Consider the following 22,600-nt stretch of genomic DNA (forward strand, 5'->3'; position numbering starts at 1 on the left):
ATCCCTCAGACCTCTGCGTGTCTTAATTTCCTCTTATACAGGATAGCAGTCAGTTTGGATTAGGACTCACCCTAAAGGACTCATTTAATCACATCTTTAAAGGCTCTCCAAAAATAGACATATTCCAAAGTACTGGAGTTAGGGCTTCAACAAATGGATTTTGGGAAAAGAAAATCAGCTCTTTAACAGTTTCCTAACAAAGACAGCCAAACTGGCTGTTTGCCTTTGGCTCAGGTCATGATCCTGGGGTCCTGAGATCGAGCCCCACATTGGGCTCCCTGCTCAGTGGGGAGTCTGTTTCTCCCTCTACCCCTCCCCACCATCTGTGCTCTCTCTCTGCTCTCATTCTTTTAAATAAATAAAGTCTTAAGGGGAAAAAAAAAAAAAAAAAAGACAGCCAAACTTGTCATTTATGATGTCTTAAAAGATTTTGGCTCTATCTTTGGAAAAGGTGTTCAAGTAGCTTCGTCAGTAAATGAGGCTCCTATAGATCAAATGAGGAAAAGGCATCCAAGTGCAAAGTTTGCCTAGAAATCAGACATTTGTTCATGAGCACCTAGTTTGCTTGACTATCCTAGTTTTATGCCTAATTCTTATATAGCCCTTCACTCATGGCCCAGTGGAAGGTGTGGGCAAAAATAAGCATTTAATGTTTCAGGTCCTGGGCAAAGTATTTTCCATACATAGTCTGTGAAGCAGGGATGAATTTCCCCATCTTCCAGAGAAGGACAATGAATCTCAGTAGTAACTTGCCCCAAATCGTTGAGGCAGAACCAGAGCCCGGCTACTCAGCAGTGTGGTCTCCTGGCTCCTGTGCTTTTCTCAGGTGCAACCGTGAGAATCACAATTCCACTTCTGGGTACATACCAAAAAGCAGTAAAAGCAGGCACTTGAACAGATATTTATACATCAATACTAAAAGCAGCATTATTCACAATAGCCAAAAGACAGAAACAACCCAAATATTCACTGGGTGAATGGATCAACAAAACGTGGAAAATACATGTCGTGGAATATTATTCAGCTCTAAAAAGGAATAAATTCTGATACATGTTATAATATGGACGAATCCTGAAGACATGTTAAGTGAAAAAAGAGGCACTAAAGGACAAGTACTGTATGATTCTACTTACATGAAGTACCTAGAACAGTAAAATTCTTAGAAACAGAAAGCAGAAAAACATTTACCTAGAAAAATGGGCTCAAGGAAGAGAAAGTGGGCAATCACTGCGTAATGGCTAGTTTGTTTGGAGGATGTAAAGTTCTAGATAGTAGCAATGGTAGTGTAACAGTGTGAATGTTCTTACTGTTACTCATCTGCACAACTTAAAAAGGTTAAGACGGTAAATTTTCTGTTGTATATATTTTACAATAAAAAAATGTGGCTAGTGTGAAGAACTGAATTTTTAAGTTTAATTAAAGTATGTTTAAAATCCAATAGTTGGGGCGCCTGGGTGGCTCAGTGGGTTAAAGCCTCTGCCTTCGGCTCAGGTCATGATCCCAAGGTCCTGGGATCGAGCCCCACATTGGGCTCTCTGCTCTACAGGGAGTTTGCTTCCTCCTCTCTCTCTCTGCCTGCCCCTCTGCCTACTTGTGATCTCTGTCTGTCAAATAAATAAATAAAATCTTTAAAAATAAATAAAAATAAATAAAAATAAAAACCAATACTTGATTCAGTTATTAGAAAACATTTAAGTCGGGCGCCTGGGTGGCTCAGTGGGTTGGGGCCTCTGCCTTTGGCTCAGGTCATGATCCCAGGGTCCTGGGATCAAGCCCTGCATCAGGCTCTCTGCTCCCTGGGGAGCCTGCTTCCTCCTCTCTCTCTCTGCCTGCCGCTCTGCCTACTTGTGATCTCTGTCTGTCAAATAAATAAATAAAATCTTTAAAAAAAAAAAACCACTAAAGTATGCTTGACACATGTATGAAATTTTGTAGTCTCCCACTATGTAAAGAATCTGTTACTTGAAGTAAAGAAAAATATAATCTCACATATATTTGAAATGCCAACTTTGTTTCCAAGACTGGGGCAATGTTAATATAGCGTTCTCCTTTCACTACCAGGAGAAAAGTATATTTTACACCTCAAGCCTAATTTTACATTGTAAATTATAGAGCCTTTAAATAATCCTAAGTATTTATCTAAATACAGAGTACCTACAGAAATGAGTTGTGCTCATAAAGTATATATTAAATCAAAAGTACATGTCAATACTACCAAAATGGTTTTATTTTTGTCACTGACAACATGCATAATTGTATCATCAACTGCCAATTGTATCATCACAATTTGTTTTGATTTTTTTAAATAGTACTGAAGTATGCATTAAAAATATATGTTTACATTTAACACTTAAGCTCTCTGTAAACATAATGCCTTCTCAATATATCTTCCTGCTTTGTATCATACATAAATAACCTACAAAATAATAAATAAAACTATTAACTCTTGTGGCCTAAGAGTATATACCAATTTTGGAGCTTGACAAAAATGTTCTCTTTATGATTTCCTGGGTAACAACATACAGAACTTACAGTGTTTACTAACAAATAAATGACTTACCACAAGTCATTATTGTCTCCCAACTGAGTCTGCCAATAATACACCTTCCAGGGTCCTTGGTAAAGATGCTAGGTGCTTACAAAGTCTAAATAATCACGACTAGATTTTACAACAGAAGGCTGTCACTTAATTACTAATACTAAGCCTTACTTTGAAGTACAAAAATGCTGCTAAAGAGTAAACACTTGTACTATCATTTAAATGGAAGCTAACAAAATCTAAAATAAAACCAGATTAAAATCCTATCACTCTTGGATAAAATATTCTATCGAGATTTTGCTACAGAACAGAATTAACACTATCCTTCATTTTCCAAAATTCATTTTGAACCATCGCTTTGATTATCTAAAACTTTCAGGGAAAAAATAATGACACAAAAAGTGACCTTGGAAAGGAATACTTAAAATTCCTGATACACAACACTTGATTATTTAGTTTTTGTTTAATGAACAGACTCTTTATTCCTTCAGAAAATATTATTTGTTGACAGATACTTCCTATTTAGTGATTAGATAACCACTCAAGATACATTAGGTAACTACTCAAACTATTTTTAGTTTAATAAATTTAAACTAATAAAATTAAAGAATTTTGCATATTGGAAATATTTCATTATGCATTATTTTTTAGGCCATCATTTATAGAGTATAGAACTTAGAAAGAAAAATATTACCAATTAATATTTTCATTAAATTTAAATGGTTCAAATGACAATAATGAGCACTACCATTACTTTTAAAATCTAAGTTTCTAAGTTTTATTTTTCAGTCAATACAAAAAATGATCTGGTTCTTATTTTTAAGTGCCAGGAAAACTTTCATGTTTAAAAAACTAAATATTCTTTAAGGAGAACAGGTTAAAACAAATGATTTCTATGCTCTTATAAAAAAGATTCTGATACACGCTGTAAATCTAAGTCAAATTTCACAAATGGTGGCTGAAATTGTCAAGTTTTAGCCCAATACAACACAAATCCACAGTTATTTTGCATAAACAATTCAAAATTAAATTTTATAATGGAAATGTCAACAAGTCATAACTACTACATTACTTCTGATGGATTCCACTATACTTTAACCAGGCACAGCAGATGTGCACATCTGATAGACAGACTGCTTAGAAAATTAAAGCTATCAGAGCTATAAATAAGGAATACATAAATATGAACACAGCGATGCCAACGCATTAGAGCTGTTAAAAAAAAAGTAGGATGTGATATAAACACATCTGATAGTTCTCTCTGTAAGCCATTTTCCACTGATTTATAAAGCTATGGTTTTATAATTCTTTTAAAAAGGAAAATGTTTCTACAATGCTGCATGCAGTAATTTCATTGTACATTCCTGACTACAATGCAATCTTCAAATTCTCTTGAAAAGCTTGACGTATCTCATCAGGATTTCTCCAGAAAGTCAGCTTGTCATATTTTCAGCAGCCTAGAACAAGAAAGTAAGTTTCATTATAATAAAACCACAAAAAAAGAGACACCATGGAGATATATTTGTCAATACTGCATTGTCATTAACAAACAATGCCTCCTCCACATATCCACTTTTAGGAGGATAATGCACTTCACTTTTTGCAGTACATCAGAACTACCTCTTGAACTGACTGCTAGGCTAACAGTGGAAAATTGTTGCATCGTATTAAATAATACAATTAATATAAAAATACACTGCTACCTGAAAAACTGACCCAAGCCGACCTTCTCCACACATTGTATCCACCTTATCCAGTCTTTATTGGTTTGTCTGTTTCTGCATGTTTCATTATAGTGTGAAAAGGGGATTAAGAATGAAAAAAACCTGTTAGAAAGTAGAGGAAAAAAGAGGAAAAGGGAATAATGGGCACAGGGCTAACCCTGCTTTACCTATACCACGAACTATTATACTTTCTCTGATTATTCTGCAGAAATTTTCAGACACCATGCAAGTCATCGGTAAATGATTTGAGACATTTCTTTTCCCTCTTAAAAGATTTATTTGTTGATTTTAGAGAGCCAAGAGTGACTGCACACACATGCGCTCAGGGAGGGACAGAGGGAGAGAAGCAGACTCCCTGCGTGGCTTAGTTAGCCTGGTAAGGAGCCCAGTGGAGGCTCAATCTCACAACACTGAGATCATGAGCTGAGCTGAAATCAAGAGTCAGATGCTCAGCTGACTGAGCCTACCCAGGCACCCCTTGATACATATTTCTAAAAGATAAGGACTTAAGTAATTTCCTAATGCCAAATATGAATATGATGGTTTTAGCTAAGTTTAATTTTTTTTTAAGATTTTATTTATTTGACAGACAGAGATTACAAGTAGGCAGAGAGGCAGGCAGAGAGGAGGAAGCAGGCTCCCTGCTGAGCAGAGAGCCCGATGCGGGGCTTGATCCCAGGACCCTGAGATCATGACCTGAGCCGAAGGCAGAGGCTTGAATCCACTGAGCCACCTAGGCGCCCTACATTTCAACTTCTTAATTAAAACTTGCTTTTAAGTTTAGCCTAAGTTCAGAGTCCTTTCATGAAAATCCCTTAACATGCTGGGAAAATTGTAGTTAACTCAATCTGAAACGTTCTCTTTGTAATCAGCAGAACCTACCTTGTTTGCCCATACAGTTGGCTATTCTAATTAGCCTTTTACTTCTTTGGGTTTATTATTTACAAGGATTAGAAACTAGTTTGGAGAAAATCTCCCTCTTTTCAAAAGCTTCTTATTTCTTTCTACCCTTAAAGGTTCTTACATTAGCTTTAGCTGCAAACCTTTAGTCTCCTTCCTAACTCCATTCTTAGTATCACTTACTTCAAAGAAGACTTGAAATAATATAAACAATTTTAGAATTTTTAAAAAATTAAAATATCTTAATTCTAATGCAATCTAATTTGTCTGGTCCCATTCCATTTTCATAATAATTTTAGAGGTTCTCCTTCAAGAAACAGACAATGAAACAAGTATTTTCACCTAAACTAAGAAAGCCTTCAACCTTGTATAGCATTCCTCTTATAGGAATATAGCACTCCTCTGTTTGAAAGGACAGCAATGGCTTCCTAAAGAGCTCCAGTTACCATTAGAGACTCCAAAATTTCATAAGCGTTGGCCCTGGGAAAAATCAACTTTAGCAGTCTTCCCACACTTTGCTTTCCCGTGTAAGTTTATTCCCTCCTATGGGAGGATGGGTAGGGACACAAGACTTATTAAATCCCTTATTGCTCTCCCAACTCCAAATTCTACAGCTCCAGTGTCCTCACACCATTCAAACCTTCCTACAGCGAGGAGATGCATCACTGCCCCTAGGTATCAGTGATCATACAGGACAGCTCCAAGAGAAAGGGCAAGGCTTATTAGTGTAAAGTGCATCAATAATAGTCCATTTCAAGGCACCTTGGTACTAAAGTAGAAGATACATGAAGAAGGTTTTGCCCAAAATTTCTGAAGCCACAATATGTAAATGATTGCCTATACATAAATATTAGCCTTGAGAAGGCAATACTAAAGTTCAGTGTTTGATAGAATCATTCATAAAAATAAAGCCTATTTTACCTGTAAATGCATTCATTAAAAGACACGGAAACCGAAAAAAAGTCTATTTTTAAAAACTATACCTCAATTAACAGTCCTACTTATGCTGTGGGAGATACATACAATGTGACACATCTACTGATGCAAAGAAACTGACCCGTGTGACACATAATCAGCTTCTTTTAGTATAAATGATTTAACAATATCAATATACAAACTGTGAGGAAGACAAAACAATTAATGAAAAACTGTTGCAATTTTCTACATAGTTAACTAAAGAACAAAGGAAAAACTATATTTTAGACCATTAGCTCCTTGCAATATTTCAGGATGTCCTTGAATTATTCTATTTATTTATTTGACAGACAGAGATCACAAGTAGGCAGAGAGGTAGGCAGAGAGAGGAGGAAGCAGGCTCCCCCCAGAGCAGAGAGCCCGATGCAGGGCTCAATCCTAGGACTCTAGGATCATGACCTGAGCCGAAGGCAGAGGCTTTAATCCACTGAGCCACCCGGATGCCCCTATTTTACACATTCTAAAAGAGAGGTTAAGTATCATGTAAGGAAATTCTAATCACTAGGATTTCTAGGCAAAGGCAGTAGAACACAACAGGGACAGTTTTTCCTTACTTTATTATTAGTTCTGAAAGAACCAGACAAAAAATAAAGTGAGAAATTAATTAGCAGCATACCCAAAAAGGAGAAAACCACCATCTGCTTTAAAAGTCTAAAAGGTGGCCAAGGAAAGCCAGGTATGGTTCACAGTGCAGCTCAGAGCTAACCAGCTCCCAATCCCAACTTACCAGTAGCAAGTAAGAGAAAATAAGCACATGTGAAAGGTTATTCCTTAATCCATGAAGTGTATTATTTTTTATTTTTAAAGTAGCATGACAGAATGGTGTTCACCAAATGTTGCTGATTATCTCTTGGGTGGTTCTGAATTATTTATTTCCTTCTTTATATTTTGGTATTTAAACACTTTAAAATTATGAGCACTTTTAAATAAAAATTATAAACAGATTTCAAAAATTCCTTTAAAGAAAAGAGTTCTAATTAACAGATTTTTCTTCTTTGCTAGGTACTTTTCAGAATTCTCCTCCCCATCTAGTTTTAATGAGAAACTGGCATACTGGCTGTTGTTTATGGAGAAATATGTTTGTGTGTGTCTGTGAGACTAATCTTCCATTCAACAGGTAATGCGTTCTGATTTGGTTTATCTTAATTATTGATTTTGCCTCCAGTATCTCACTACAGTCCACTATTCTCACTATGGAGTAACTAGCATGTTCAAAGCTAAAAAAGCTATGTTAAGCAGGTAAATGCTGAATCTCCTATCCTAAAACCTCGGGTTTATTTTGTCGAAGGAAGTGCTATGCCAAAGCACTTGTCAGTTTCTCTTTTACCCCATCAGCTCGGTTATTTATCTCTGGTTCCTGTATGGCACTGAAAATGCATTATAATATGAAAACTTCATGCTCTTTTGCCTCCCACATCTCTGTCAAATTCCAACATAAACAACAAAAATTCAAGCAGTTGTGTGAGATGTTTATTAAATAAATTATTTTCCAATAGCATTTCAGAAATTTACTGCAAAGACTATGATGTTGCATTTTATTTTGAATAGCAGGATTATGAGAGAATACTAAACCAGGGAGTGTTCCCATATATCAGTCCATTATTCTAATCACATTTTACCCTTTCTCAAAAAGCAGGCTTAGATATTTTTTTAGAACTTATTGTAGGTAAAAACTTAGTAGTTAACAGCTCTGAAGCCAGAGTCCAAGTTCAAATCTCAGCTCAACTACTTCTCAGTAAGTCCAGGGAGAAGCTGGCCACCACAAGCTTCAGTTTCCTCAGCAGTAAACTACTAACAGCAGTAGCAGTACACTATCATTGCTGTGACTCAAAGTACCCAGAAACATTATTTATTCTTATAGTATTCAGCTATTTTTCTTTCTGTCATATGAAAGCACAGTTGAGTTTAAAAAGAAAGTTTGAATAGTTCCTATAAAGATTTAAAAATATGACTAAAAGAAATTAGCAACCTATATGCACATTTAACAAAGGGTTCACATTCAGAATATTTAAGACTACCAATACAAAAGAAAAAGCAGACAACCCAGAAAAAAATGGAAAAACTACTTGAAAAGTATCTCGTAAGAGAAAATGGCCAAAAAACATGTAAAAACACATTCAACCTCATTGGTACTAGGGAGAAATATAAATAAAACCACCTAAGAAACCCATACACACCCACCAAAATGACTAAAATTAAAAACACAGTAAGTATTGGTGAGATTTGGGGCATGAAAGGGAAACTCACATGCTGCTCATGGAAACAGAAACACAACTACTTTAGAAAAGTTTGGCTTTATCTATTCAAGTTAAAGATAAAGATTACCTAAAACCCAAGCAACCTGATTTGTAGATACACACCACCGAGCCGAAGCGCACGCCCAGATGCATCATGACACGCACAACTAGGCTCATAGCTCATAGTCCTAACAGCTCCACACTGGAAGCAATCGAATATCCACTCACAGAAGAAAGGATAACTGAATAGTAGTATATTTGTGCAACGAAGCATTATTTCAGTGAAAAGGACTGTATCACAGCCACACACAACATAAACGAATCTCCGGAGTACCTGGGATCTGCACACAGAACCTGCTTGACATTCTCTCTCTTCCTCCTTTCTCTGTCCCTCCCCCTGCTCCTGTGTGCACTTGCAGGCACTCTTATGCTCTCAAATAAAGTCTTAAAAAAAAAAAAAGAACCTTACATGACTCTACTCGGAAGTGGAATCTTAAAAAAAAAGGAATAAACAAAAAGCAGAATCAGACCTATAAAAACAGAAAAAACTGATGGCCCACAAAGGGGAGGAGAGAGGGAGATGGACAAAATGGGTGAAGGGGGGAGGAAAAGAGAGGGTTCCAGTTACAGAGTAAGTCACAGGGATCGAAGTCATAGCATAAGGAACAGTCAGTAATAATTTAATAGTGAAGTTACAGGGCAGCCGGCAGCAAACCTTCTGGGGCAGCTGGTAGCTCAGTCCGTTAAGCTTATCTGCCTTTGGCTCAAGTCATGATCTCAGGGCCCTGGCATCCAGCCCTGTGTCAGGCTCCCTGCTCTGCCCCTCCTCTCGCCGGCTCTCTCTCTAATAAATACATTAAAAAGTCTTTAAAATATATATATATATAGGGTGCCTGGGTGGCTCAGTTGTTAAGCAGCTGCCTTCGGCTCAGGTCATGATCCCAGCGTCCTGGGATCAAGGCCCACATCAGACTTCCTGCTTGGTGGGAAGCCTGCTTCTCCCTCTCCCACTCCCCCTGCTTGTGTTCCCTCTCTCTCTCTCAGTTAAATAAATAAGTAAAATCTTTAAAAAATAAAAATAAAAAAAACATATAAACCTGTCAAGTCACTAAGTTGTACATTTGAAACTAATGTAAAACTCATGTGTCAACTATTCTCAAAAAAACGAGGAACAAAAAAATACCCTCTCAAACATAATGTTAAATGAAAAACCCACAAAAAAGACTGGGCTGTAAGATTCTGGTTTATAACGGAGGACATTAGGAGAAGGAAAAGTGAACTAGGGGAAATCGGAGGGGGAGATGAACCATGAGAGACTACGGACTCTGAGAAACAAAATGTGGGTTTTGCGGGGGGGAGGTGTGTTGGGGGCTGGGTGAGCCTGGTGGTAGGTATTAAGGACAGCATGTATTGCATGGAGCACTGGGTGTGGTGCATAAGCAACAAATCTTGGAACACTAAAAAAATACAATTTTTTTTTAAAAAAAAAGATTCCGGTTTATACCACATTCTAAAATTTTACAAAATTAAACTGCATCATTTAAAAACCCATGTTTAGTCAGTAAAACTGTTAAAAATATGAAAGCTTCTACCATGAAAATCAGGGTAGTAATTACTGGAAGGGGGAGCAGGGGAGGTTAGTGATACAGTGATAGGGGAGCTCAAGGGAATTTGTAGGGATCTAGCAATGAAAATTGTACAGATATTCTCCTTATGATAAAGTTTTGCTCTGTAAATGTCTTCTGTTTACCTTTCTGTGTTTCAAGTTTTAAAAATCTTGGGGCACCTGGGCGGCTCAGTTGTTAAGCATCTGCCTTCAGCTCAGGTCATGATCCCAGGGTCCTGGGTTCGAGCCCCACACTGGGCTCACTGCTCTGTGGGAAGCCTGCTTTTCCCTCTCCCACTCCCCCTGCTTGTGTTCTCTCTCTTGTGTCTCTGTCAAATAAAAATCTTTTAAAAAAATAAAGTTTAAAAATTCTTCAAAACAATCCAAATCACTGGAATTTACTAGAGATTGACTAAATTTGAGATGGGTAAACTACACGTATTATAGTTTTGTTTTCTCAAAGGAAAAAAAAAAAAGCTGGAGAAAAGTCACTTTGTCCTTGGACAAGTTTTCAGAGGGACTAACTTGAATCAGTATCTGTAGTGAGTTACTGTTATATAAACATGGAAAAAAATCACCCAAGATTTTAAATCATGTAAGCAGAGTAAGAGAGAGAATATACTTTTCCTGTTTCCAATGTGAGCAACTAAAAAGGGGTGAGTTTGTATTTGGAAAAAGGTGGTCCTCTGGGCCCACAGTGGCCATGCAGCCAATTGGCCTCAGCAGTCCCTTCTTCTCAGAGCTACTATGTGCCATTCTTCCCTTTTCTTTTCTTTCTTTTTGTTTTTTTAAAGATTTTATTTATTTGACAGACAGATCACAAGTAGGCAGAGAGGCAGGTGAAGAGAGAGGGAGAAGCAGGCTCCCTGCTGAGCAGAAAGCCCGATGTGGGGCTCGATCCCAGGACCCTGAGATCATGACCTGAGCCGAAGGTAGAGGCTTAGCCCACTGAGCCAATCAGGCACCCCAATTCTTCCCTTTTCTTGAAGGAGAAACACATGATCACAGACATGTAGGCCTATTGGCCAGTTTCCTTCCTGCAGAATCCAGGTACAGAATCCTAGCTTTCCTTTATTTTGTCTGGGTTCCTTTCAGTCAAGTCCAGTACAGCTGACTACATTTATAAATCACAAATCCAATCTCCTCACCAGAGCCACACCTCTGGGCTTTCTCTCTAGAGCATGCTCTCTAGGTAAGGCTGAGAATTTTCCATATCAAGTGCTGGTTCCTTTTCGCTTACCAGTTCCTTCCTTGATTTCTCATTCATCTTATATCTTATTTTAAGTAGCAAGGAGAAATTTTGCTCTTACACTTTCCACACTTTGCTAGGAAATTTCCTCAGCTAAATGTCCAAGTTCATCATTTACAAGTTTTATTTTTCTTCCACTTGTAAAACATAATTCAGCCAGGTGCTGTCATTTTATAATAAGGACAACCTTCCTACCACTGTTCAATAATATGTTCCTTACAAGATCTCACCTGAAGCCCCTTTAATGTCCATTATTTCCAGCAACATTCTGCTCATCATGATATATGTACAAGACAATAAGACAATTAAAGCCTTCCCTACTGCTCTTCTCTCCTTTCTGAGCCCCTACCAGAATTGCCTTTAATGTCCAGAGTTCTACCAACACTTTCTTCAATGAAATCTGGGTCCTTTCTATTAAGTATGTAAAATTTCCCAACTTCTACCCAACACTGAACTCCAAAGCCACCTCCTGACTTGTAGATATCTGTTACAACGGCACCCCACTTGCTAGCAGTGAAACCTGTACTAGCTTTCTAGGGCTGCCACTACCAACTGCCATAAACTGGGTGACTTAAAACAACAGAAATTTATTTTCTCGCAGCTCTAAAGGCCAGAAGTTCCAAATTACGGAGTCAGAAGGCTCTAGCAGAAGACCCTTGCCTCTTCGTAGCTTCTGATGGCTGTCAACAATCCTAGGCCACTACTGCAATCTCTGCCTCCACTGTCACGAGGCTTTGTCCGTGTCTGGGTCTCCACATGGTGCTCTCTTGGTGTATCTGTCCGAATTTCCCTTGTCGTATAAGGACGTCCGTTATCCATTATGATCTTAACTTGATTATACTTGCTGATAAACAATTTCCAAATAAGGTCACATTCACAGGTACTGGCCTTGTACAGATCTTTTTGGGCACAGACACAATTTTACTCACAAGGAAAATTCTAAACATACCTGGAGACTTCTGTGAAGAGAAAATGTGGTCCATGATAGTAGCAATTTTTGTAACTGAACATCTAAGTTCTGTTTTCAGAATTTCTGATGGTGACAAAAGCTAGTTTAATAGTATTTAAGTAGGATCTTTCACATAAACTCATTAACCATCTTCTAAACAAAAGAATCTTTCTTTAGAATGAACTAACACACAGACTCTAACCTTTAGTGCTTCAGTGGCCTTGCGAAGTTCCTTTATTACCGACGATAAAGCTTCTGGATTAATTCCTTGTTCACAAAGCCGTACACAAATAGACAGAGTTTCCATATCTAAGCCAGTATTCAAAATTCTTGAAATTTCCAGCAGAACTGAAAAAGACACAGAAGAAACTTCAAAAAAAAATTACAGTAAAAAAATGTATACAACAATACATTGGTTTTAGTTCATATAATACTGCACAGTACCAAAGAACTAGCACAACATCACTATATTTTGAAATTGTCATGTAATACAGAAATACACTTATACCCTACCTCCACGTAACTGCTCTTTTACAATTTGATTTATATTCTACCATTTACTACTTAAATATATGCATCATAATCAGGATTATTCTGAACATTTCTCCATTTTTAGTATGCTTTTACAATGTAATTTAGTTTCATAACATCCCGTTTTATGAAAACACATACATTACTTAACCATCCTACTATTTTAAGAGTTAAGTGGGTCTCATTTTTCCCCAATGAAATAATCCTATGATAAGCATCTGTACATGCTAACTTCATTTTATTTCATTAGGATAAATTCCTAAAAGTGGAACTGCTCAGTAATATACATATTTAAGCCTTTAAAAGTACTTAGAATCTTCTACAATTTGACAAAGTAATCATGTCCATTAAAATCTAATATAAAAAATGAAAGCTTATTTTTTAACTTCATTTTTTATAATACTTCATTTTACTATAGTTTATAAAAATAATTAACATAAGAAACACTAGCAAAGAGAAGCACGGAATATAAATACATCGGCTTCATTAAATTTTGTTTTATGGTGGTTGGTCCTCAGAGCATGTTTAGAATTTGTTAAAGTCAATGGTCAACATGTTATCTATGGCTTCCTGTAATATTTTCCCTTGGCATTATACTTAGAAAGTTATTCTCCATGCAAAGATTATATAATTATCCACCAGTATTCCCTTCTATCACTTCAAAGTTTATTTCCTGTCTGCCTATAAACATTTAACTCCCTGGAGTTTGGGTAGAAGATAGGATCTAACTTCACCTCCCAGAAATAAGCCCATTTCCTCAACATTATTTATTGAGTGATCTCTCCTTCTACTACTTGGTTAAGATGTCACTTTTATTACATAGTAAATTCCCATTTATCTATGGATCTGTTGCATCTCTATCTTATGTCAGAACCATGATTTTAATTACAAACATTTATCAACATACAGAAGGTTAAACATTCTTTGTTATCTTTCCTTTCACAAACCTCTTTATTCTTTCAGCGATCTTAAAAGATCTTGATCAAGGGGCACCTGGGTGGCTCAGGTGGTTATACATCAGACTCTTGATTTCAGTTTACGTTATGATCTCAGTGTTGTGAGATCCAGCCCGGCATTTCCTCCCTGGGCGCGGAGCCTTCTTAAGATTCTCTTTCTCCCTCTCTCTCAGTCCCTCCCCCTGCCTCTTTCCCTCTCTAAAAATCTTAATCAACTCCAAGCAAAAAGTCCATTTGGATTCTGACTTGAATTGCATAAAAACTATGTTATTTTCGGATGAATGGGAAAGTTAACGATATTGAAGGATACATGAAATCCAACTCCTTCAAAACACTAACATCCAAGAAAAACAAAAAACAAAAAAACATCCCATGATGTTTATGGGATGGGTCCTCCTCACCTCTTTATATCAGACATTCATTTTCATCTCTAGAATCTCAAGGTTTTTTTTTCCGTTAAATGTCTTCTGTGCTTATACTTAACTTTTTGAATACATGGGAGTACAGTTTTGATGCCCTTGTCCATCTAATTCTAATATCTGTGTCAGTTTCAGGTCTGTTTCAACTGACTGGATTTTTCTATCATGGGTTGTATTTTCCAACTTTGCATACTTAATAATTTTTAATTAGATGCTTGACATTGTAAATTTTATCTTGCTGGTTGCTATTTTTATATTTCTATATTCTTTTTTAGAATATTTTCACACATATTCTTGGGCTTTGTAATGAAATGCAGTTATCTCATTATTTCATGATGCTTGATACTTTTGAGTCTCTTAAGATTTATATAGTCAGGATCAGAGCTCTGTTTAGCGTACAGCTAATTGTTCCTCATCACTGAGGCCACACCCTCCTGAGTGCTCTACTAAATGCCTCGTGAATTACGAAGTCTTCCATTCTGGCTGGTAGATACAAGCAGTTTTCAGCCTTTGGTGAGCACTGTGTACTGTTCCCTCTAATTCTTTTGGATGCCTTTCCTAGCTTTGTAGGTACTTTCCTCACACACATGTGCTAATCAGATTCTCTCCTCAGTATTTGAGGGGGACCCTCCTACTGGTCTCCAGAATTCTCTCTCTAAGCTTTTTCCTCTCAGGTATTCTGTCCTACAAACTCTACCTGCTTTGGTCTTCCTGGATTCTGAACTCCTTCTGCTAACCTTGGGGGTCCACACCACTCCCCAACTGTGCTAAGGCCTGGAAACTTTCTAAAGGTACCAAGAGCAGGCAACAATTGGGCTCTCTTCATTTACTGTCTCTGGGATCACTGCCCTTCACCATCTGATGTCCAGTGCCCTGAAAATCATTATTCTGTCTGGGTTTTTGTTTTTTCCAGGTAGAAGTGTAAATCCAGTTTTGTTACTCCATCTTGGCTGGAAGCTGACAGTCCTTTCTGTTTCATTTCTTCAGTTTTGACATGACGACATACCAATACTGCTCTTCAGCTATATGCAGGCTGTCGTTCATGTTATCTGCTGAATTTATTTCAATAACTCTATTTTAAGATTTCTAATCCTCCCCCATTAATTTCTTGTCCTTATTTCAGTTAAATGCTTTTTTATAACCACTTATTTTGTGGCTATTGTTTCTGCCTTTACTTACTGAAGCTATATTCTTATCTTTGGCCATTTCTGAGATCTGTGTTTTCTGTTTCTTCAAGTTTAAGCAAGCACCAAAAGTGGTAAGGGTCGGCTCTCTACAGCACCTGACTTCAAATTTCACCTTCATTACTTGGTAGGCAAGGCTACCTTTCTTTTCTTTTATTTTTTTAAGGCTTTATTTATTAATTATTAGGAAGAAAGAGAGAAAGCAGCCAGCAGAGGGAGAAGCAGACTCCTGGCTAAGCAAGGAGCCCGATTTGAGATTCAATCCCAGGACCCTGGGATCAGGACCCAAAATGAAGGCAGACACTTAGCCAACCGAGCCACCCGGGTGTCTCAAAAGGTAACCTTTCTGTGCCTTTACTTTATAACACTGTGAAACAGGGCTAATAGTACTTCTTTTACAGGATCATTGTGAGGATTATAAAACATACTCAGAATGCTGTGTCCACTGGCATCTAGTGCACAAAGAAAGAGCTATTATTACTACCTTCTCTTTTTTCAGTTCTCATGCGAGTTGTTTGTTTTTCAACTACCTTAGGTACTTAGTGATTTCTGCCTGGAAGCTCATCTTCAACAGGAGATTTTTCTTGCTGTTCTGAACGGGTGAAGCATCCTTGGATGGGCAGTCTCACACTGATCTCAGGCCTCTGGCACAGACCTAGCGGAAGCACACTGGCTCCAGAGGCACAGACACGCGGACGGTGCTTCCCAATTCCTGGCCATGGCAGATGGCACATTTCTGGTCCCAGCTTCACTCAGGCAGGGCAGTGTTGTTGGTCAGGTTCCATTCCCAGTCTCCTGCTGTGGTTCCCATCTGCTCCTCTTTGGGGGAAAACTTCTCCCCTTCTAACCAGATTTCCCTTTCTTGTTTTTGAACATGGCTGTGACAATAACTGCATTATTGTATTATTTCTAGTCATTTTTGTATGCTTTGAGAAGGTTTTAGCCAAGTGCTCCATCATCATCAATTTTGGTAGTAAACCACCAATTTCTTTAATTTTGAGTTTTGTCTTCACAAATGCATTCTACCTTGCTTTGGTATATTCTAGGTGAGTAGTGTAAATGTTCTAGAATGTGACTTGTTTTTATTTTGTAATCAGCCACCTTAACAAATTCTACTGAAGTTTTTCAGTTAATTCTCGTTTTCTAATTAGATAATCATTTTACCTATAAATAATAGTTTCATGCCCTCCCTTACAGTCTTTTCCTTCTCTTATCCTGCATTATTTGCTTAAACTTTCATATCAGTGGTTAGAAAAAAAAATTCAGTGAAAGTAAGCATTTCTAATTTTATTTGGAATGCTTTCAACACTAACATTAAGGATGATGGTAATTTCATATAGCTATCCTCTGGCGTGTTAACAATGTACTATTGTCTTTTGCTAAGACTTTAAAATTAGAGAAAAAGTACTGAGTCTTATGAATACCTTTTCATCAAACACTGAAATAACCAGGTAGCTTTTTCCTTTTGACAGGAATGAAAGAACACATTACACTGACAGACCGTATTCACAGATGATGAACAGTGAGCCTGGGAAATCCCTACTTTTAAAGTCAGCAATTAGCAAATTTGCTCTTTATATGGAAGTAGCTGTTACCTTATCCCTCAAGTTGTTCACTGTAAATAGACTGCTGAGAAAGAGCAGGAAGAAAGAGCAGCTAGGGCATTGCCTTCTTGGCCTGCTGAGCAAGAACGTACGGGTATGATCAGGGCTCAAGCTGCATCTCCCAACAGTGACATTGCAGGATTTCTAACACTTAAAAAGGCGATAGAGCTTCCCTTGAGGCACTCTCCCTTGCAACCCAGCCACCAAGTGGGAAGAAACCCACATGTTCCAGACAACAGCCCCTGCTGCAGGCATGTCAACTAGAAGACTGTGAGGGAGGAAGCTTCAGCACTAACTGCAATGCATTAGAGGCCCTCTATGAGAATTACCCTGATAAGCCTAGTCAACCGAGAACCATGAGAGACAAGTAGTTATTGTTTTATGCTGGTAAGTCTGGGATGGTTTGTTATGCAGCAGCAAATGAAAACATGTACTCTCTGACCCTACTCCAAGTCTCCAACATTATCACCATCATCAGCATCACCATTATCTGTTGCTAAAATTCTCCTCTCCAGTTTTCTCTTCATGGTAGACCCCATCTATCAATGCTCTGCTTATTCCTGACTTCATGCCTTAATTCATGCTTTTCTCCTGTGTCTTTTCTCTTCTCTCCATGTAACTCCATGCTCTTTCAGGTCCATCTCAGGACTAGTACTTCCTTCCTTTAAGCTTTCTTGTAAAATGTATGTTGATCTTTGCCTCCTAACTTCATAAGCCATCTATAATAAGTACTTCTGCAGTGCCTACTGTATAAGTGGTCCTTAGGTGTATTCTGTGCCTACTACACTACTGCTGGAAATATAGTTGTGGAAAAGACAGATACATTCCCAATCCTCGTGGAATTACATTCTACGAGAGAGAGATACTAAATAATAACTGATCCTAGTTAAATGGGAAAGAGGGATAAGAAAAGCACACCTCCAGAATAAATTAGAAGGCTGTCTTACATAGTTATGAAAGACAGTGTTTAGGCAAAACTTGTATGAAGAAGTGACAAGTAAGTTTACACTTCAAGAGTGACAAGAAATCAACCTACCTAATGCAGAGGTAGGAAGAATTGCTAAAAGAGAGGGAAAAAAACAGTTTGTGCAAAAGTTCCCCGACTACAAAGAACTTGGTAAAGAACCTTTCATAGATCCAAAAGGTTCTTCATGTAAAGGCAATGTAATTACAGGAGCAGCATAAGTGTAAAATATGAGAAAAGACAGACACAAACACCCACTAAGGCTCTACTAAAGATTTTAGAACTTCAGGAAGCTATTAACGAACATAAAAATGGGAGTATGACAATCAGATTTTCATTTTTAAAAGACTCTGGTTGCATAATAGGGTATGAATCTTGAAAAGAGACAGAAAACCCACGGAGAGGGAGTCCAGTTAAGTTACTGCCATCTTGGGGACAGATAAGTTGATGGCATGGACAGGAGAGATTAGGACAAGTGGTCAAATCTGAGATGAAGCAAGAACTGAAAGGGCTTAGTGAGAAACAGAAGGTAGGGGAGGTAAAAGAAGGCAATAAAGATTCCTAGGTTTCCTAGGAATGAGTAACTAGACTGACAGCCTAGGGACCATACATTTGCTTCACTGACACCACCTTATACACTGTGAACTCTCTTAACTCCTTCTTCTAGCTTACTACCTGATATATAATAAAGTAGCACTACACTGAAACCCTCTGGTAAGGAAGAGGTTCATTTTTATTACAATTATAAAGAACATAATTGCTAGTAATAATTGGAGGCATAAGGAAAAATTTAAATATACGAAAATAACAAAGTATGAAACTATCAATATAGTATCTAAAATTTCAAAACCTTGAAAAACAAAAGAGGCAAGTGAGTACACTGGAGAAAAGAGAGAGAGGTAGTAGAAAAGACCAACATTTTAAAGAAGGAATCTGGAAAAGAATGTTGAGGACTAAAAAATGAGAGCAGAGGATTGATACAAGAGCTTACACTAAATCAGGGCCAGGATGAGTCAGGTTCCTTTCAGACTGAGCCACACAGATATATTAAAAAGTCTACCTATTTTTGAAATATCATTATCAAAATGTGTTCATTTCACAACAAAAATATAAGCGTTTATTGCTGAGTTTTACAACCCTGAAATCATTCAGATCCATTAAAAGATTAAAGTACTGGGGCACCTGGGTGGCTCAGTCAGTTAAGCATCTGCCTTCAGCTTTGGTCATGAATGGGATGGAGCCCTGCATCGAGTTCCCAGCTCAGCGGGCTGTCTGCTTCTCCCTCTGCCATTCACCCCACTTACACTTGTGTTCACCCACTCTTTCTCTTCCTCTGAAATAAATAAAAATCTTTTAAAACCAAAAAGATTAAATTACTGTTAGCCGACTCTAGTACTGATGGGAGAGAAGTAGTAAGGAAGATGAGAATATACTAGATCTTGAAAGAGCATAGTCAGACTCAAACTTCTGACTCTCATGGCTAGATTTAAATAGAGTGAAACCCCGCATTGACAAAATTTCAAATAAATATGTTATTTGGGTAGTTCTGTCTAGCCCCTTGGCCGCGCTGAAGTTTTATTTCTGGGAATGAATGTGGAGGAACTTGGGACTATAAAATGATAACATGGGGACACCTGGGTGGCTCAGTCGGGTAACATGGGGACACCTGGGTGGCTCAGTCGGGTAAGCATCTGACTTAGGCTCAAGTCATGATCTCAGGATTCTGGGGTTCCCCAGAGAAAGGAATCCATTCCCAACAGAGAGTCTGCCTCTCCCTCTGAGCACCACTCCACTAGTGCATGGCTGTGCATGTGCTAATAAATAAATAAAATCTTTAAAAATAAAATAAAATGACAACATGTAGACTTTTTCCAGTTCAGTGTATGGTCAATTATTTACAGTGTGCTTCTGTGTTTACCTTTGGGCTTCAATTATTATAGACAACATGGAACATCCATTAACTTTGGAGTAATTCAACTTCTCATTTTATATGACTCTCCTGGACTTTAATTATGCCATGACAGCAGGGATTTTCTAGAAGTTCGGAATTCTAATGGACGTGATAGTCCCTAGCTGCCACACTTAACAAATGATGATTCACTGCCAACTGGGGCCTTCCCATCTTGAGGTTTGTAGGCGAACTGTGTGTTAGAGGAGCAGTGTTCTCTAAGAAACAGAGCCTCTCATTGAATTTTTTTTTAAATCTGTTATTTCTTCACTTTGTCATGTTCTTACACTCAATAATCTTCATTTTACACATACTTCTCTCAGTAAAAATCCTGATCCAACCAATACAATCAGTCCTCATTTGTACATCAATAGTTCCACCAGAGATTAAAATGGGAGTTTCCATCCAAATGGGATCCTATGGCCGTATAATAAGGAACCTGAGCATAGCTAACATAACCTGACAGAAGCGAGGCCTCATACTCTCCATTCGTTTAAAACAAACACACACGGACTTCCAAGCAAAGGTGTAAGTCAATACAACCATCACCCACTTTTTGAAAGTTTGTCTTACTCCACTCTGCTCGTACAGAAGATTTATATTAGTAGATATTTTTGCTCCAAAAGTAATCCGAGTTTTCACTTTTATTAAAAAAGGCAAAAATGAAAATAGTGTTCAGTGTTTATTCGTGGTAAGCCATCACAGGGCATGACCATAGCACTTAGCACTTAATATGGTCATTGCCAAGCTCCTTCCTCAGGAACTACATTGAACATCTCACCATCAAGCTGCCAGAGCTCTGAACTGTGTCTGGGACCATCTGTGCTTTATCTGCATTTATTTTGTGCATCTGTTAACAAGATATGTCCTAAGGTATCAGAAAAACCTAAGAAAGGTTATTTTTTTGGTCTGAGAACACTCAAAAATTTTTTTTCCATATGAATCAATACTAACTGCTTCACTCTACACCATTTTGGCTTTAGGAAAGATTTCATGGAAATGCTCTGCTTTCAGATACTGGGGAAACGTATAATGTGGTACATCAAGAAAGAAGAGAAACAGGCTTAATATGGTGTTAAGAATAAAATCTGGGGCGCCTTGGTGGTTCAGTCAGTTGAGTGTCCAACTCCTGATTTCAGCTCAGGTTGTATCTCAGGGAGGTGGGATGAAGCTCCGCCCCCCAAGGGCGGAGTCCACTTGTACCTCTCACTCTGCTCCTCACCCCTTCGAAATCTAATGAATAAAATAAACAATTAAATTCTACTTTTGGAGAAACAGCAAAATAGATACTTGGTATGTAAAAAATGAGATGCAAATGTTCCAATAATATAAGTAGGTCTGGAAAAAGAAAGCACCAACCCTTGCAGAAAAAGCCTAAAGTCTTACTGGAAACCCCATAAGGAGTGGCTGAATCAGTAAGTGGAGCCTACAGTGAAACAGACCGGGAGACAGAGCCGGGAGGCCGACACTACCGAGTGAGAATTGCAGTTACGTTTCAGTAGAGATGGAGACTAATGTCAATATCCCCTGGAAAATGCAAAAAAAAAAAAAAAAAAAAGCAATATTTAACACTCATCAAAACCATGTAAGTGAATGTGAATAATACAGAGACAAAGGAGTCTGCAAGACGTACATGTAATATAACACAAAGGTAATAATAACTATCTTTTGATTCATTACCTTCGATACGCCTTTACCTGGTATTTAATATCCACAAGAACCTTAGGAGGAAGTGACCTCATTTTATAGAAAAGAAAGACCCAGGCTCACTGGAGTAGTCATAGTAGCTTGTCCAAACTCACCCCCAGGAGTAGAAAGTGGCGGAACCAGCATCAGAGCGTAGAGAGAGGGACTCCAAGACACTCCATCTTCTAGCACGTGTGCGCAGGCTTGACACCCGCGACCCTTGGGGCGCGACCACAAGTAAATACACCTACAGCCTCGGACACCGGCGTCGCGGGCTCCAAGACGAACAGAGCAATTCCGCAGACGGGGCGACCTGCTCACTCGCCCCTTATTTAAGAAGAGCCTAGTTTAGGGCCAGAGACAAAGGACACAGCGGCGACCAAACACACGAGGCTACGGTCCGCACGAGGCTTACAGTCTTGAAGATGGTTACCGCTCGGGATAGAGAAAGACAAGGGCGCTCTCCGCACCCCGCGCCGCGCGGCACCTGAAGCCGAGCCCCCAGGAAAGCACGCCCGGCCTCCGCCGCGGCCGAGGGGCGTGGCGCGCGGGGAGCGGGAGACGCGCGAGTTCCGCGCGGGAGGCACGAGGCGCGCGCCCGGCTGACGTGAGGGCTGGAACGTCGTGCGCGCGACAAACTACGCAAGAGCGGAGACAACTCTCAAAGGATGGCATCATCCGCACTACGGTCCTGGCGGGTCCCTTGGGAGGACCCCCAAGGATGCCCCTTGGGGCAGGAAATGTACCTCAAGTCATTCTTGGCTTACCGCCGCCCGCCGCCCTGGCTGCGGGACACGGAGACAAGGTAAAGGGGGAGAAACAGGCACTCACCGTCCATGGTCTCCCTCACCGCGTTCAGATTCGCCGCCGCTGCCGCCGCCGCCCCGGCACCGCTGCTACTCGCCATGGCGGAGGCCGAGGGAGGCGGGAGAAGGGCCTGACCCGGAACTGGAGCGCCTTCCTTTCTCCTGGGCAATCACACCACGCGTCCCCCGCTCACGCCGGGCAGGCTCCGCCCCTCGCGCTCTTCGCCGGCGTGAGGCTGCGTTGATTTAAATTTGGAGCCTCGTTACTCTGCGCGGAATGCGAAGCGAGGAGTTGCCATTCGAACTTACTACGCGGCCTCGAT

At 39.0% G+C, this 22,600-nt stretch overlaps 1 protein-coding gene across 1 annotated transcript; it reads right to left on the reverse strand.

Annotated features, from left to right (window-relative positions):
- Positions 1-2,209: 2,209 nt before the first annotated feature.
- On the reverse strand, positions 2,210-22,467 carry MZT1 (mitotic spindle organizing protein 1). The gene is made up of 3 exons (XM_044249861.1): positions 22,303-22,467; positions 12,382-12,527; positions 2,210-3,996 (listed from the first exon to the last, which is right to left on the reverse strand). Exons 1-3 carry the CDS (start codon positions 22,376-22,378, stop codon positions 3,973-3,975), a joined length of 246 nt encoding a protein of 81 aa, XP_044105796.1. The 5' UTR covers positions 22,379-22,467; the 3' UTR covers positions 2,210-3,972.
- Between the last annotated feature and the right edge of the window lie 133 nt (positions 22,468-22,600).

The sequence above is a fragment of the Neovison vison genome, chromosome 5, assembly GCF_020171115.1.
Source record: "Neovison vison isolate M4711 chromosome 5, ASM_NN_V1, whole genome shotgun sequence".
Lineage (NCBI taxonomy): Eukaryota > Metazoa > Chordata > Mammalia > Carnivora > Mustelidae > Neogale > Neogale vison.

Excerpts from the sequence above, each read along its gene's own strand:
- MZT1 (XM_044249861.1), bottom strand. The coding sequence starts at position 22,378 with ATGGCGAGTAGCAGCGGTGCCGGGGCGGCGGCGGCAGCGGCGGCGAAT. Across the intron at positions 12,528-22,302 it reads GGTGAGGGAGACCATGGACG|TTCTGCTGGAAATTTCAAGA; the intron begins GTGAGTGCCTGT and ends TGTCTTTTTCAG. Across the intron at positions 3,997-12,381 it reads AGGCCACTGAAGCACTAAAG|GCTGCTGAAAATATGACAAG; the intron begins GTTAGAGTCTGT and ends TTCTTGTTCTAG.